The sequence below is a fragment of the Brachyhypopomus gauderio genome, chromosome 9 (genome assembly GCF_052324685.1).
Source record: "Brachyhypopomus gauderio isolate BG-103 chromosome 9, BGAUD_0.2, whole genome shotgun sequence".
NCBI classification, from domain to species: domain Eukaryota; kingdom Metazoa; phylum Chordata; class Actinopteri; order Gymnotiformes; family Hypopomidae; genus Brachyhypopomus; species Brachyhypopomus gauderio.
The window spans coordinates 3,506,099-3,522,211 of record NC_135219.1 but is presented as its reverse complement, the minus strand read 5'-3'; the positions used below and the strand labels follow the sequence as shown (position 1 = coordinate 3,522,211).

General features: G+C 44.8%; 2 protein-coding genes across 3 annotated transcripts in view; both read right to left on the bottom strand.

Moving 5' to 3' along the window:
- Positions 1-624: 624 nt before the first annotated feature.
- Positions 625-13,360, bottom strand: gnpat2 (glyceronephosphate O-acyltransferase 2). The gene is made up of 16 exons (XM_077016500.1): positions 13,239-13,360; positions 11,980-12,162; positions 11,549-11,725; positions 10,904-11,033; positions 10,483-10,610; positions 9,876-9,951; positions 7,799-7,950; positions 7,558-7,688; positions 6,925-7,148; positions 6,094-6,342; positions 3,083-3,162; positions 2,769-2,909; positions 2,533-2,632; positions 2,084-2,177; positions 1,701-1,762; positions 625-1,458 (listed from the first exon to the last, which is right to left on the bottom strand). Exons 1-16 carry the CDS (start codon positions 13,248-13,250, stop codon positions 1,415-1,417), a joined length of 1,983 nt encoding a protein of 660 aa, XP_076872615.1. The 5' UTR covers positions 13,251-13,360; the 3' UTR covers positions 625-1,414.
- Positions 13,361-13,804: 444 nt separating this feature from the next.
- Positions 13,805-16,113, bottom strand: part of lpin1b (lipin 1b) — an 18,995-nt gene continuing 16,686 nt past the window's right edge. The window contains exon 20 of one of the 2 annotated variants that reach the window (XM_077016496.1): positions 13,805-15,881. In XM_077016496.1, the coding sequence (XP_076872611.1) occupies positions 15,722-15,881 (160 nt within the window). In that variant the 3' untranslated portion in view covers positions 13,805-15,721. The remainder of the gene's footprint in view (positions 15,882-16,113) is intronic. The other variant, XM_077016497.1, reaches the window with a different exon arrangement.

Below are 16,113 nucleotides of genomic sequence, written 5' to 3'. Positions count from 1 at the left end.
TGTTTAAATGCGGTGTTTTCGCAGGTCACACCATTAATGAGCAGTGTCTGGTCCTCCACGCGCTGACCACGGCTGTATGGCAGTTTTGGCTCGCGCTGTTGGCTCTGCGTCGTACCATCCTGCTCTTTGTCAAAGCATTGTGGACATTCAATGCAGGTTATTTATTCAGATTTTCTTTCTTTGTTCTGTTCACCAAAAACATATCTTAAGTTAATTTAGCAATTTGCTTTTATATAAATCTCCTTCAAGACAGGAGAACGAGCACCGTGCGGTTGTTGGAAGGCGTGTACGACGCGTGCCAGTCCCTCGTTCACCTGCTTGGCACGGCACAGAGTTTGTGTGCAGCTTTCAGGCACATCCTGAAGGGGGCGCTGTTCCTCCTCATGTCCACGCTTCGCATGCTACAGCACGGACTGCTGCGTGCGGATAGCGAGAAGATGAGAAGGTGGGAAATGGAGCAGAAAAAATGTGCTGGCACTGCCAAGACCACGTGCTCTCCTCTCGGCAGGGACTGGGGAAACGAAAAATACCGACGGCCAACTGATTTTACTACATATACATAATTATCAATCTAATACTAAAACAAACGTTAAAACACTACAGAAAAACGACTCTTAAATTAACTTATACATTTAGAAACATTTTATTGATCCTGTATCATACAAAATATACATTTTATGCATGATAATTCACAGTGTTCTGACTGTTTAGTGACATTTTTATTCAAGCATTATTATTATAAATTAGTATTTACAATTAATATATCTACAATTAATAAGAACTACAGATGTTGCTGGTAGAATGGCTTCTAATCAATGAATTGTTGTGTTTTGTGGCATGTTTAATAAAAGGGTTCCCTGAGAAGTGCTGTGTTTAATCAGTGCTGTATCAGTTACTGTTAGCATTACTACTGCTATAGCATTTCCATTACTGTTAGCATTACTACTGCTATAGCATTTCCATTACTGTTAGCATTACTACTGCTATAACATTACCATTACTGTTAGCATTACTACTGCTATAGCATTTCCATTACTGTTAGCATTACTACTGCTATAACATTACCATTACTGTTAGCATTACTACTACCACCAAGTGGTGATTCTCAATATCACAGCTGTCCCAGAAGATTTTGTGGTGAAAGTTGTGTAAAAATCTGGGTCGTATGTGGTTGCTTCTCCCAAAGTATCTCCAGTTCCTTTGAGGAGACTGCTGGTAGTTCTAGGTGTTCGCACCATCACTGATTGCTCATACGTCAAACAGGAGGAGTAGAAAATACGAAGGGGTTTCCAGCCCGCCGTAGCAGGGACTGGGTGTCAGAGACGTGATTGGACTGTGCAGTGATGTTTGGAAGCCCAGGGTTAGGGACTGAAGCTGTGGTTTCTGAAGACCCACTCCTGCTCCTTAGACGCTGTCACAGCCTGGCATGTGTCTTCAGCTCAGGAGTCGACCTGCCCACTGTAGCCATGGAGAAAGGAGACGTTACTATAGGAGTATCATGCTGTCCAGATTACCAGAAGAGATGTGTAACGCTGCCCAAAATCAGTGTTTCATTCATCCAGGAGAGACTATTGTTTTTAATTGAGCCCTCAGCCACTATGGAGGGGCATTAATGCACATGTATTAATGGAGGTCAGCAGATGAGATGTCTGTGGGCTTCTGGGATGGGCTGGAGACGTGTGGCTGTGGTGGCACCTTACCCAGCGCTCCCCGTATCTGGGTCAGAGCAGCTCTGTTCACTCTGTACTCCACCTGGTCAGCCCTGAGAGAGAGAGAGAGAGAGAGAGAGAGAGGGAGGATGAGAGTGAGAGAGACAGTGAGTAGATAAAGTAGAGAGAGCGAATGAGTGAGAGAAAGAGAGAGAGAGAGAGAGAGAGAGGGTTGATAAGAAAAGAGTGAGAGAGACATTTAATTTTTCAAAATAATCATTATTCACCCATGCAACTAGAATTAGTGTCACCACCAGTAGAGATGAAGACAGTGTTCAATGTAACTTTTTATTTGAGCAAATTATTTTATTTTTCAGTTGGAAAGAACCAATTAAAACCAGCCTGGTATCAATGTGAGGCAAATGTCCACGTACCCCCCTGATTTAGACACGGCTCCCATCCTGAGCAGTGCCACGAGGACGTTCTTCTGGGTGTCTGAGGACAGGCACTCGTACGACCGCACCTCGCCTGAAGGGGAAAACCATGCAGTGAGTGTGTGAGTGTAAGGCAGGAAAAGGAGCATGAGAGAGATGAATCAGGGACAGACAGAAAGAGGACACAGGACAGAGATACAGGACAGAAACAGCATGAGACAGGATAGAGATATGAGAGTATACCGAGACAGATAATGATATTACACGGTTCATCACAAACCATCATCCGCAACATGGTGGTCCTTGCAGGGGGGGCCGAGGTATGCAGCTGCTAGGGGCGTTTGCAGCAGTGTGATTGGTGGAAGTGATCATTTGAGCACTTCCTGCTAACCTTTCACTACCGACTTCAGGCTGGAGCTGAGAGTGTGGAGATGGGAGCACCGGCGTACCTGATAGGAGGAGTTTCATAATGTCTGCTCGGAGGGCCCGTATGAAGCTCTTCTCTGCAAACAACTGAAATCTCTCCTCGCACAAAAGGCGAAACACCACCTAAACACAAAACAAGGGAACATCAAGAATATATAAAGTGAATGTGGGTCAGTTACACCAAACTTGCAGGCACTGGCAAAAATACCAATATTAATTCTTTGAAAATATATAATAATGTACAGTCATCTCCAGACACCTGGTAGGTCTCAATGAAAGGTTCTAGCATAGCACTGAGGAAGACTATGGTATCCTGATCTTCCTCCGAAGGTTTCAGCTCAAGGTCAGTGATGTTCACTGCTCCACAGCGCTGTAGGCCAGAACAGCCCTCCTCAAAGTCCTGGGAGAGAGAGAGAGAAAGAGAGAGAGAGAGAGATGGAGAGACAGCAACCAGTCAGGTATTCTTTGGCCCACATATTAACAGTGCTCTTGAACTGAAGTACAGTGTTGGTGGGGGTGTGAGACACAAAGCACAAACTCCTGCTGTTCTCCTGTGGGCTCCGCCCGTCTCACCTGTGCTGCACAGCCGGGGATGAAGATGAACTCGTTGGCAAAGAGATCCAGCAGGAAGCAGAAGTGTCTGAAGATATCCTCTGTAGCAGAAACAACACGCAGTAACGTCAGGGAAGAACCGTAACGTCACTCAGGTATGTTATGAGGAACCGTAACGTCACTCAGGTATGTTATGAAGAACCGTAATGTCACTCAGGTATGTTATGAAGAACCGTAACGTCACTCAGGTATGTTATGAAGAACCGTTAACGTCACTCAGGTATGTTATGAAGAACCGTAACGTCACTCAGGTATGTTATGAAGCGTTTTGACCATCAACACTCCACAGGTGTGTGTGTGTGTTCACCTTACTGCTACATCCAGTATTACTGGAGATCTGCACTCACCCCACCACCATTACTACACCACCGTTACTACACCACCATCATTACTACACCACCGTTACTACACCACCATCATTACTACACCACCATTACACCACCACCATTACTACACCACCATTACTACACCACCGTTACTACACCACCGTTACTACACCACCATCATTACTACACCACCATTACACCACCACCGTTACTACACCACCATCATTACTACACCACCATTACACCACCACCGTTACTACACCACCATTACACCACCACCGTTACTACACCACCGTTACTACACCACCATTACACCACCACCGTTACTACATCACCCTTACACCACCGTAACTACACACCCTTACACCACCACCGTTACACCACCACCATTACACCACCATTACACCACCACTGTTACTACACCACCATTTCTACACCACCATTACTACACCACTGTTACTACACCACCATTACACCACCATCATTACTACACCACCATTACACCACCACCATTACTACACCACCCTTACACCACCGTAACTACACACCCTTACACCACCACCATTACACCACCACCATTACACCACCACCATTACTACACCACCATTACACCACCACCATTACTACACCACTGTTACTACACCATCATTACTACACCACTATTACACCACCACCATTACTACACCACCCTTACACCACCGTAACTACACACCCTTACACCACCACCGTTACCCCACCACCATTACACCACAACTACATACCCTTACACCACCACCATTACTACAATACCATTACCACACTACCATTACACCACCACCCTCATTACACCACCACCCTCATTACACCACCACCCTCACTACACACCCTTACACCACCACCATTACTACACCACCACCCTCACTACATCACCCTTACACCACCACCGTTACTACACCACCCTTACACCACCATCATTACTACACCACCATTACTACACCACCCTTACACCACCGTAACTACACACCCTTACACCACCACCCTTACTACACCACCATTACACCACCACCATTACTACACCACCATTACACCACCACCATTACACCACCACCATTACACCACCACCATTACTACACCACTGTTACTACACCACCATTACACCACCATCATTACTACACCACCATTACACCACCACCATTACTACACCACCCTTACACCACCGTAACTACACACCCTTACACCACCACCATTACTACAATACCATTACCACACTACCATTACACCACCACCCTCATTACACCACCACCCTCACTACACACCCTTACACCACCACCATTACTACACCACCACCCTCACTACATCACCCTTACACCACCACCGTTACTACACCACCCTTACACCACCACCATTACTACACACCCTTACACCATCACCATTACTACACCACCACCCTCACTACATCACCCTTACACCACCACCGTTACTACACCACCCTTACACCACCACCATTACTACACCACCATTACTACACCACCACCCTCACTACATCACCCTTACACCACCACCGTTACTACACCACCCTTACACCACCACCATTACTACACCACCATTACACCACCACCCTTACTACACACCCTTACACCACCACCATTACTACAATACCATTACCACACTACCATTACACCACCACCCTCACTACACACCCTTACACCACCACCATTACTACACCACCACCCTCACTACATCACCCTTACACCACCACCGTTACTACACCACCCTTACACCACCACCATTACTACACACCCTTACACCATCACCATTACTACACCACCACCCTCACTACATCACCCTTACACCACCACCGTTACTACACCACCCTTACACCACCACCATTACTACACCACCATTACACCACCACCCTTACTACACACCCTTACACCACCACCCTTACTACAATACCATTACCACACTACCATTACACCACCACCCTCACTACACACCCTTACACCACCACCATTACTACACCACCACCCTCACTACATCACCCTTACACCACCACCGTTACTACACCACCCTTACACCACCACCGTTACTACACCACCCTTACACCACCACCGTTACTACACCACCATTACACCACCGTAACTACACACCCTTACACCACCACCATTACACCACCACCATTACTACACCACCGTAACTACACACCCTTACACCACCACCGTTACCCCACCACCCTTACACCACCACCCTTACTACACCACCACCCTCACTACATCACCCTTACACCACCACCCTTACTACACCACCATTACACCACCACCCTTACTACACCACCCTTACACCACCGTAACTACACACCCTTACACCACCACCGTTACCCCACCACCCTCACTACACACCCTTACACCACCACCACTACACCACCACCACTACACCACCACCCTCACTACATCACCCTTACACCACCACCGTTACTACACCACCATTACTACACCATCACCATCACTCACTACACCATTACCATTACACCACCACCCTCACTACACCACCACCATTATTACACCACCATTACACTACCACCCTCACTACACCACCCTTACACCATCCTACTGCTCCTCTCCACACACCTGTCTGTGTGTGCATCTCTCCACCTGCTTAGGTAGTCACCTTTCCTGTGGCTTGGTACTGTTCCCATGGCGACAGCCACCAGAGCGGGCCTCGTGAACACGTGCAGCGCTTGGTTCCGGTAGGAAGCGCACATCAGGACTGCAGACGCGCGCCTGAACACGCCCTCCTCTTGAGATACAGGTTCTGGCCCCGCCTCCTCAACCAGTCGGACACGCCCCTCCTCACAACTCACTATAGAGCGGTGCAGGGCCATGCTCGATGACATCACTTCTGAATCAGGGAGATGAGCTACAACACAGACATATCCATCAGACATGCCCATCAGACATGCCCATCAGACATTTATGGCATTTGGCAGACGCCCTTATCCAGAGCGACTTGCATTTTTATCTCATTTTTTATACAAGTGAGCAATTGAGGGTTAAGGGCCTTGCTCAGGGGCACCTCAGTCATGGCCTGGGGATCGAACCTGCGACCCTCCGGTCACAAGACCAGTTCCCTAACCGCTAGGCCATGACTGCCCTAGACATAGGTCTAGACACCTAGACATGCTCATCAGACATGCCCATCAGACATATCCATCAGACACGTCCATCAGACAAGCCCATCAGACATGTCCAACACACATGTCCATCAGACATGTCCATCAGACATATCCAACATTCACAACCATCTAATGTCCCTAAACAATGTCAAGTTGTGATAAATAAGGAAAATGCAGTTTTGTTAACAAAAAAATGTTCAGTAAATGCACGCACTACCCAACATATAAACCTCAGTCCCTCTACAGGGAAGAAATTCTGGCATGTTTGTGGTGAGAGACATTTCCACAACTCTGAACCTTGTTGGTGTTGGGGGCCGGGAGCCTACCGGGCCAGTCGAGCCGGGCCCCGAGCTGCAGGGCCATGGAGCGCAGCCACAGGGTGGTGTGGGTGAGCCGGTCCCACCGCACACCCTGGTTCTGCTGCAGGACCACCAGGGACATGAGACTCCAGGGGCTGAGAACCGCCCCGAGCTCCTGTAGCCGCACCAGCAGGTGGGCCACGCCACCCGCAAACGCATGGAACTCCTCACTCGGCTTCTGGGGGAGGTCCCTGCGTGTGGAGAAGGGGAGGGGGGAGGAGAGAGAGAGAGAGAGAGAGGAGGAGAGAGAGAAAGGAGGAGGAGAGAGAGAGAGAGAGAGAGGAGGAGAGAGAGAGAGAGAGAGAGGAGGAGAGAGAGAGAGGAGGAGGAGAGAGAGAGAGGAGGAGAGAGAGAGAGAGAGAGAGAGAGAGGAGGAGAGAGAGAGAGGAGGAGAGAGAGAGAGAGAGGGGTAGGTAAAGACAGAGAAGAGGCGAAGAAAGTGAAGGAGAAGAAGGAGGGGAACTAATGAAATCAGCTTTTACTTGTTATTACTATTTTTTATGATTTATTGTTTTGTGTTTGTTGGTTGGTTCTGCGTTTGAAATCGGTCCCAGGTTTTGTGTGCTGTCTGGGGACCAGACCTCCCGGGGTGCTGCTTACCTGGGCACCAGGTTGTACTGTCCGCGGGTGATCCTCCCCTGGGCCAGCTCCCTCACCGACACAGGGTTCCCAAAGTAGACGTGCATGCTGCCGTAGTCCTGGTCCAGAACGTGGCGAGCCTTCATTAAACCCTGCACACACGGGGGAACGTGTTGGCTACAGCTGCCAAACTGGTACAGGCAGCTACAGGCTGCTTTCAGTGGCCTGCCGACAGGATGCCTAGCTGGTGTGAGGACCTCACCCGTGTGGTCTCTCTGGGTTTGGGCACGCCCAGCAGCTCATGGGCCAGTAGAGACTCCTCCAGAACGCGGTCGTAGCTGATGCTCACAGGAACCAGGCTGATGTCATACACCTCGCCTTTAAGGAAGGGCTCCAGGACCATCTGCATCATACCTACACACACACACACACACACACACACACACACACACACACACACACACACACACACACACACACACACACAAATGCGCAGGGGCACAAATATCAGCCTGTTAAATCCAACATTAATAAAGTATTAATAATTATGGTATTTCTAGGCAGGTCTCTTACCAGCTGTTAACAACTTAATAAATGCTATGGGTATCCTGAACACACGGTGTCTATACTAAAGGAAGATAACTAGTTTCTCCATCAATAATGTGGATACGGTTAGTTTATGCAGTTGTAGTGCTAGTATGGGTATCTTACCATGCTATGGATATTCTATATTATTAAAATTAAAGGATTCAAAATATTAATAACTCAATGTTATTAATTATGCACATAAAGTCTCACCTCACATGTTTTGGGAATACATGAATACAAGTCAAAGCCAGATTCATATAGCATAGCCAAATGTATTTATAACAATCTTATTTTAAAACCACTTTTAAGCTGATCAACTTGCTGGCATCTATTAAATTACAGAGTGTAATCCTGTCATGTGGTTTAATATAACAGGCCATAAAACACTAAAGGAAACAGTTGGTCATCTTTAATATCAATAGTCTGACAAGTGACTTTGGAAGATTAAGGTCAGTAGCAGCTAATAAGTAGTTTGTAGTTAACTCGTTCAAGTCAGGTATTTTCCCAAAATCACCAAACAGCATCCATTAATTAAGCCACTAGTGAGAAAAACAACTAGAAAAAATCATGTGTCTGCTATGACCAGCAAATCAGATTGTAGATAACAGAATTTCACCAGAAATCACATGAATTTCATGAGAATCGGGATTTTCTTCACGTAATGATTGCAAAAGGCAATGCACACAATCAAACTTTCACTATATATATACATATATACATATATATATATATATACATATATATATATATATATATATACATATATACATATATATATATATATACATATATATATATATATATATACATATACATATATATATATATATACATATATATATATATATATACATATACATATATATATATATATATACATATATATATATATATATATATATATATATATGTATATATATATATATATATTATATTGCCCAGCTATGACGTGAAACAGTTAGTTCACCTATGGTGCGAGTGTGGTTAGTTTATAGGGTGTGGTTAGGTCATCTATGGTGCGAGTGTGGTTAGTTTATAGGGTGTGGTTAGTTCATCTATAGTTCTATAGTGTGTGTCCCTGGTAGTGTCGATTCCTTTGTTGCTGTTGTTTTGTTATATCTTCCTTGCTCTAGGAGAGTTGGAGAAAAGGACTGAAAGGATCGCCTTCTACAAAGACAGCCAAATGTGACCTTTATCCGGGTTGGCACCTGTGCGTCAGGTTATAAAAGGGTGTGTGGACAGAAGACAGGGGGCGCTCTCTCCTTCATTTGGCCCTTTGTGGTTCCCCTGCAGCTCCATCCTAAATTAGGACCTTTGGCTCACGCTATCTCGCTCTCAGCTTGTGGGGTCATGTTTGTCTTTGACCCCGTTTGTGACTAAAACAACTCAAGCAATGGGAACAGTACGGAGTTGGTGTTTGGTTCTGGAATATTACTGAGTTTATTCTCTTTATTTTTTACTCTTTTGATCCTCTCTTTTTGTTCCAGGGAATTCTGGGCAGGTAAATGTGTTTTATTTGTTTTGTTTCATGCAAAGAAACGATTATTTTTCTCTTCATTATTTTAGGCTATATCGACCTCCCGAAGTCGACTCCCCTTTAAGCGTGTGAGTATGGGTAGTTTTTGGTGAGTATAGTTAATATATGGTGCGAGTATGGTTAATCAGTCTGTGGTGTCAGTAAGTTTATGGTAAGTGTGGTAAGTATGGTAAGTGTAGTAAGTATGGTAAGTGTGGTAAGTGTGGTTAATTACCCATCTTAGGTGTGAGCGACTTCAGTGTCCTGCTGCGCAGTCCTTCCACATAAAACTCTACAGGAGCAAAGCCCGTCTGCAACACGCAAACACTCATCTTAAGACACCCCTACAGGGTGCATTATCACCTTAAGACACGCCTACAGGGTACATTATTATCTTAAGACACGCCTACAGGGTGCATTACCATCTTAAGACACGCCTACAGGGTGCATTACCATCTTAAGACACGCCTACAGGGTGCATTACCATCTTAAGACACGCCTACAGGGTGCATTACCATCTTAAGACACGCCTACAGGGTTCATTATCATCTTAAGACATCTTAAGTTAAGTTACACTGTAGCTGTCATATCAGCATGTTACCTGATGGCTGCAAATTTACAAGGTACATTGAAAAATATTTAATAACAGAAACAACAAACTACTTTTGGTAAGGATTAACTACCAAAGTTGGTCATTGTTTCTGCATCCTTTTTTATAAATAACACAGCATACACATCGCCTAAATATAATATGTAAATAATATAATAATATATATGAGTATAATATAAAAATTCCAAAACAAATTCGCTTTGACTTTTAATCATCTAGCTAAAATTCTCACCCGCACTATAGTTCTAACATACTCGGACAGCACCGCCCAGTAGAGTTTATCTGAGCCAATGGCACGTCGGATAAAGAATGCTCCTGATCGCCGGAAGATCTCACCAATCAGAGACATCCCCATGAGAGCTGGAGGAGAAAAGAATAGATAACTTATTACTTGCATAAATAAACGAAATGTCAATAAATACAAACAACAACAATTTCAATAAAGGAAATCAACAGTGCCTATTGAAATGAAAGAAGCTACTATTTTTCAGTGATTTGGGTCACAATTGCATTTTAAATGAATGAATACAGAAACAAACTAGCCTACAGTTATACAAACAAACAAACCTGATCATTCTTCAGTCAAAATGTGATCAAACTGAATTTATTAGTTCTTTGTTAAGATATGTAATTTGTCTTTAATAGATACTTGCGAATTCCAGCTGCGATGACCGGGATGGACAGGTCATAGGTGAACATGATATATGACAGAACCAGGAAGTCAATATAACTCCTGTGATTGGGCATCAGGATGACTGGGTGTTCCTGAATGGCCTGTTGGAGCTGAGGGGTGGAGCAATTGTAGCACAGAGAAAGATGGGATAATGTAAGATGAGCACTCCATATTCCAGAATCTAATACTGCATCCCAAACCACACACTACATACTACATATGTACACTACATACTACATATGTACACTATTTTACAAGTATCTACTGTGACTGCATAAGCAAATAGCTTGGAAACGTTTTGTACACTGCAGAATCAACCGAATCATCACGCATGTGGTATAGCATGTGAGGTTACTGATGCAATTGTGTAGTTTTGACCTACTGCTCAGTGCAGTCATATGTGGTTGTGGACACAGTCAAAGACAGAGACATTGCCTGCAAGCAGACCAGGCAATCATTTAAAACAACGAGATTCGAGTGAAATGTAATGTTCTGAAGGGCAGAACCAGTGAGCCAGACATTCAGAACCTCAACAGGCTGAAACAATGAGGCACAGAGAGCTTCAAGCAGAAGACCAGCAGAGCCAGGTGCAGAAGATGAGAGGTGAGAGGACGGCGGTTCTGACCCGCGCCAGGCCTTCCTCGTTGACTCTTATGCAGCGGAAGAGCCTCGTGAAGATCTTGGTGAGCGTAAAGCCCAGCAGACGGATGCAGCTTAGCTGTAGGTTCTGACCCATCTCCTCCAGGATGGACACGGCCTCCTGTCTCACGCTCTCCCGCGACTCACCAGACTCCGCAGCTATCTGCACACAGAGTGTGTGTGTGTGTGTGTGTTTATTAGTAAAAAAAAAAAAAAAAGACCTAATCTATGAGTATTGGTGTATCTCCCCCACATATATTCTTCATTCGTCTTTCCAACATGTTGGTTGGTAACATTGAAAGCACAATGTACCTCTAAAACACCAGCTTTTCATGAAAGGAAGAGAACTGATATGTGTAGATTGTATTTTAGTCTAAAATCTGACTGAGTGAATCTCTACCCTCTGGACAGTCTCACCTCTGCGATGATGTAGCGTAGGTACTGAGATTCCACCACAGTTTTATTGAGGGCACTTGCAGATGGAGGCGTGGCCCCACGATATGGCTGAGGACTAAACGTTCTGAGGGCGTGGCCTATGTCACTGCTCCGCCTCCTCTCCTCCAGAATGTCAGTGAAGCTTTCATGCTTTGGTCTTGCACTCTGTAACAGATTGCCCCATACACTGTGTTTAAAGACCAAGTGCTATAAAACCAGCACGCTACACTGTCAAGGAAAGGTTTACATCCATCCATTAAACCCCCGCTAATCAGCATGTGAACTGTAGTCACTCAAGTATCATGGAGTCAGGTGCAAAGAAAAAACTTTTTGTTATGACAACTGTGCATATTTCAAAGTCTGTGGGCTATATTCTACACCAGTTTGTGGGCAACTGTGTTGGCCAGTCAGTCAGACGCCTGTATGTGGTCTGCATTGTGCTCTCCTTGAACGTGAAACGCACAGACACGAAACCTCCCTGCCACTGTGCTCACTCATGTATAAACACTGTTGTGAGCTCTTTTCACGAGTACACGAGGGTCATTCCTCCAGTTCTGCTGTTACACAACACAGACGTTAGTGGGGTATATTTCTCAGATAAGATAGTGGGCTGTAAAGAACAAATAACCTGCAGTTTTAAACATGGCCAGGGTCAACTTGTGCGAGGAAAATCAGATGAAAATTATTTCACGGTTATGTGATTGACAACGGGACAACCGTAAACACAAAATATCTCTTTTCTGTCAAAGACTTTAACGCTGTTGTTGGAATTATTAGGGGAAAAGTTACTTGAGGGATGTCTGAGCAGAAAATAACCGACAACGTCCCACTGCCTCCTGCTAGAAGCAAAACGAGGACTGTGGAAAATGGGGGACAAACACCAGAACAATAGCGCGTGCAGGATTCATGCAGGACTTAGCGGTGGCCGCAGGAATTATCCTCCCTACCCCCAATAAAACTAATCCTCACTAGGCGTCTCATACATTTAAACTAACTTAATTTTGCATTATAGATCTAATCTATTGTGCATTCAAAAGTTTCTCATCAAGCTATGTTCGGCAGTCGAGCCATGTTTAGTCGTCTTAACCGTTTACGAAACAGTCGCAAGGTTATTTTAAAAATGAAAGCGAAACAAAATGCAGTTGCTAGCCATCATCACGCAGAAAACTTAGAAAACATCACGCGACTTTCTTTGGCAGAGAAAAGACTGAAAGTGTTTTCAGAATGAGACGTTTTCCTACCAGTGCCTCCATGTTTGAGCAGAGGCTCGAGACCAGGGCAGGTGCGCTTGTGCCGTGGCTCGCACTCAGCCCGGACGGGGCTACTCAATAACGGGGAGCCAATCAGCTTCCGCGATTTAGGAAACTCCTCCCCCAAATTGTCACGCGACTCGTTCGCCAAGCGTTTCCTCTTGCAATAATACGTGCCGCAGTTTTTAATTGCACCAAAACGCTATTTTCACCGCAGAAATGACACGTCGAAAAGTTGTGCGGGGATGTTTGTACTGAAACGCAGCGCATCTAACAGAAATATTCAAATGTGATTCAAAACGTTCCCCAAACTTTGTCAGTATAGTCAGTCAACATGTCAGTAGTCGTGTGGTAGGCTACAAGCGAGACAATTTAATAGGTGACAAAATGTTAGTGGGTGTAGAATTTCAGCACCCTGGCACAGTGGACAGCGACAGGCCGCTAGCCGCGTGCGCAGACGTCTCATCGCGTCTATTGTTTACCACTGTTTGCTTTCCGGTACGTATGTACACGTGCACACACGCGATAGGTGTGCGCTGCAGTGCACAGGTATACAAAGTAATTTTATGTATTAGGCAGAAACACACCCGGAAATCAGCGGTCAACAAATTTCACGAGTGCTGGAGAGATCATAACAGAGAGAACAGATGGCCTCTGGCATACTGATATTTCCCAGAAAGAGTAATAAACGATCCAATGGTTTCCAAACTATCCTATCCCTATCCAATAGAACAGGTTTAAAAACGAACAAAAATTGGACGCGCTATTAAATTGCCATACAAACACTTTGGAAATGGCACAAAAACGCTATTAAATGAGCCTCGGGCTTACAGGGCGCACACAGGGCCACATGTTCTCATTTGCAATCTAAAAATATTCACCTTGGTCATGCATATTAATTCACGGACCTCCTCTGCTTTATCAAGATTTGCCAAACGATCCCGTGAAACTGACCTGCTGTCTGAAAGCAGCATCGCATTTAAAACGGCACATAATTCAGCCTTTTTACAACAGAGCGAACATAGCTTCTTGAATTGTTTTTCAGTGTTGCGGTAGAGAGACTCCTGTTCAGTGTCAGATGAATCAAACGTAAAACGTTTCTTGAAAACCAAATTATTTTTGACGTGAAATCAAGTTAGGTTGAGGCCCCACGAAAATATTTCATAATGAACCAAACCACCTAATAACATAAAATATGTGTAGGGCCCCTTAGAATCATTCTAAACTAGTTCTGCCCCTAACACAGCACGATTGACGGAGGACTGCACAGCGCGTAAGAAAACCACTCACGCATGCGCATACAGAACATTGTGGAGTATGCAGCAGTTTAATTCTAGCTACAGCTCAGCGTCAGTGCAATGGGAAGATCGGCCTGAACCTTCGCAAACAAATATTTACATTTTCAAGAAAACGATAATAACATACATACATAAAATACAGATACCCAATATCTGCATAAATGTCAAAACACTACAGAACATAGATATACACTCTTCAAATACACAAATATAATTTTTAAAATAATGTTTAGATGAAAAAAAAAAAAATATATATATATATATATATATATATATAATTTATATTTTTATATAACGTGGAACATGTTTTGACATGAGGAAGCAAGGTGACAGCTGCAGTACATCATTTTGTCCAACAGGGGAACCTACATTACTGAGTCCACCTTTATGTCCTGTCCACCAAGCACCCAGTGTTAAAGACCCTCTGCTCACTCTGCCTGACGTACAGGACTCCGTTTCATCGTAAAACTTTAAAGATCGCCATTAGCCACGAAGTTTCGGCTGATGCTACGGTCTCGTGTAACTAAACACTTAACCACGGCTTCTGCTTGTACGCTATTATAAAGTGCTGCTTTTTATATAACATTTGATTGATTTGATTCAGTAAAGCATCGGGGAAATACCGAACTTTTTGGACAGTAACAGTCTTGGGGCACAAACTAAGCGATCAGTTGTATCTGTTTGAAGGTAGAGTGTGTATCCTGTCTTTCCTCCTGCAGGACGCGTCTCCTGCATGTGAACGTCCTTTAAGGCTGACCTCACTGAGCACCGAGGATGATGATGATGATGATGACGGAGGATGGATGCACCTGCACACACCAGCGTTTGAAGAGGCCTGCTGGAAAGGGCGGCTACCGCCTGGGAGAGAGCTACAAACCCAGGACACATAGTGTGTGTGTGTGTGTGTGTGTGTGTGTGTGTGCGTGTGTGTGTGCCAGGGGTTCTGCAGCAGTCAGAAGGTGCAGGTTGGTCTTTCCAAATAGCTTATGTTTCTGCATCCTGTTTCTCTAGAAGAGTGTCATCAGAGTTCATCATAGTTTGTATGCTGTGCGTGTGCACACACACACACACACACACACACACACACACACACACACACACACACACACACACACACACACACACACACACACACACACACACACACACACACACACACACACACACACAGCTTCTTCAGCTACTGGGTTTCCTGCTGTCTTGACTGTCCACCATGGGGATCTGTTCTCTCCAGAAAGTGAACTGGCTATATGTGTCACTGCAGGGGAAATCAGATGAACTGGATCTTTTTACGAGGGGGAAGACATGGTCCACCACCTCACCCAGGCGTGCGTACCTGTACACACACACACACACACACACACACACACACTAGAACCAACACTCACCTTTGTGGTTTTAACCTTACGGGCTAAACATACTCTAATGTTGCTACAGAGTATAATATGTCTGCTCAGTAAACTGCAATTACACACAGATGGCACTGTTGTCAAATACACTCGAAAAAAAGGTGTTAATATTACAGAGATGCAACACCCACACATGTACTGCACATATGGGCACACACA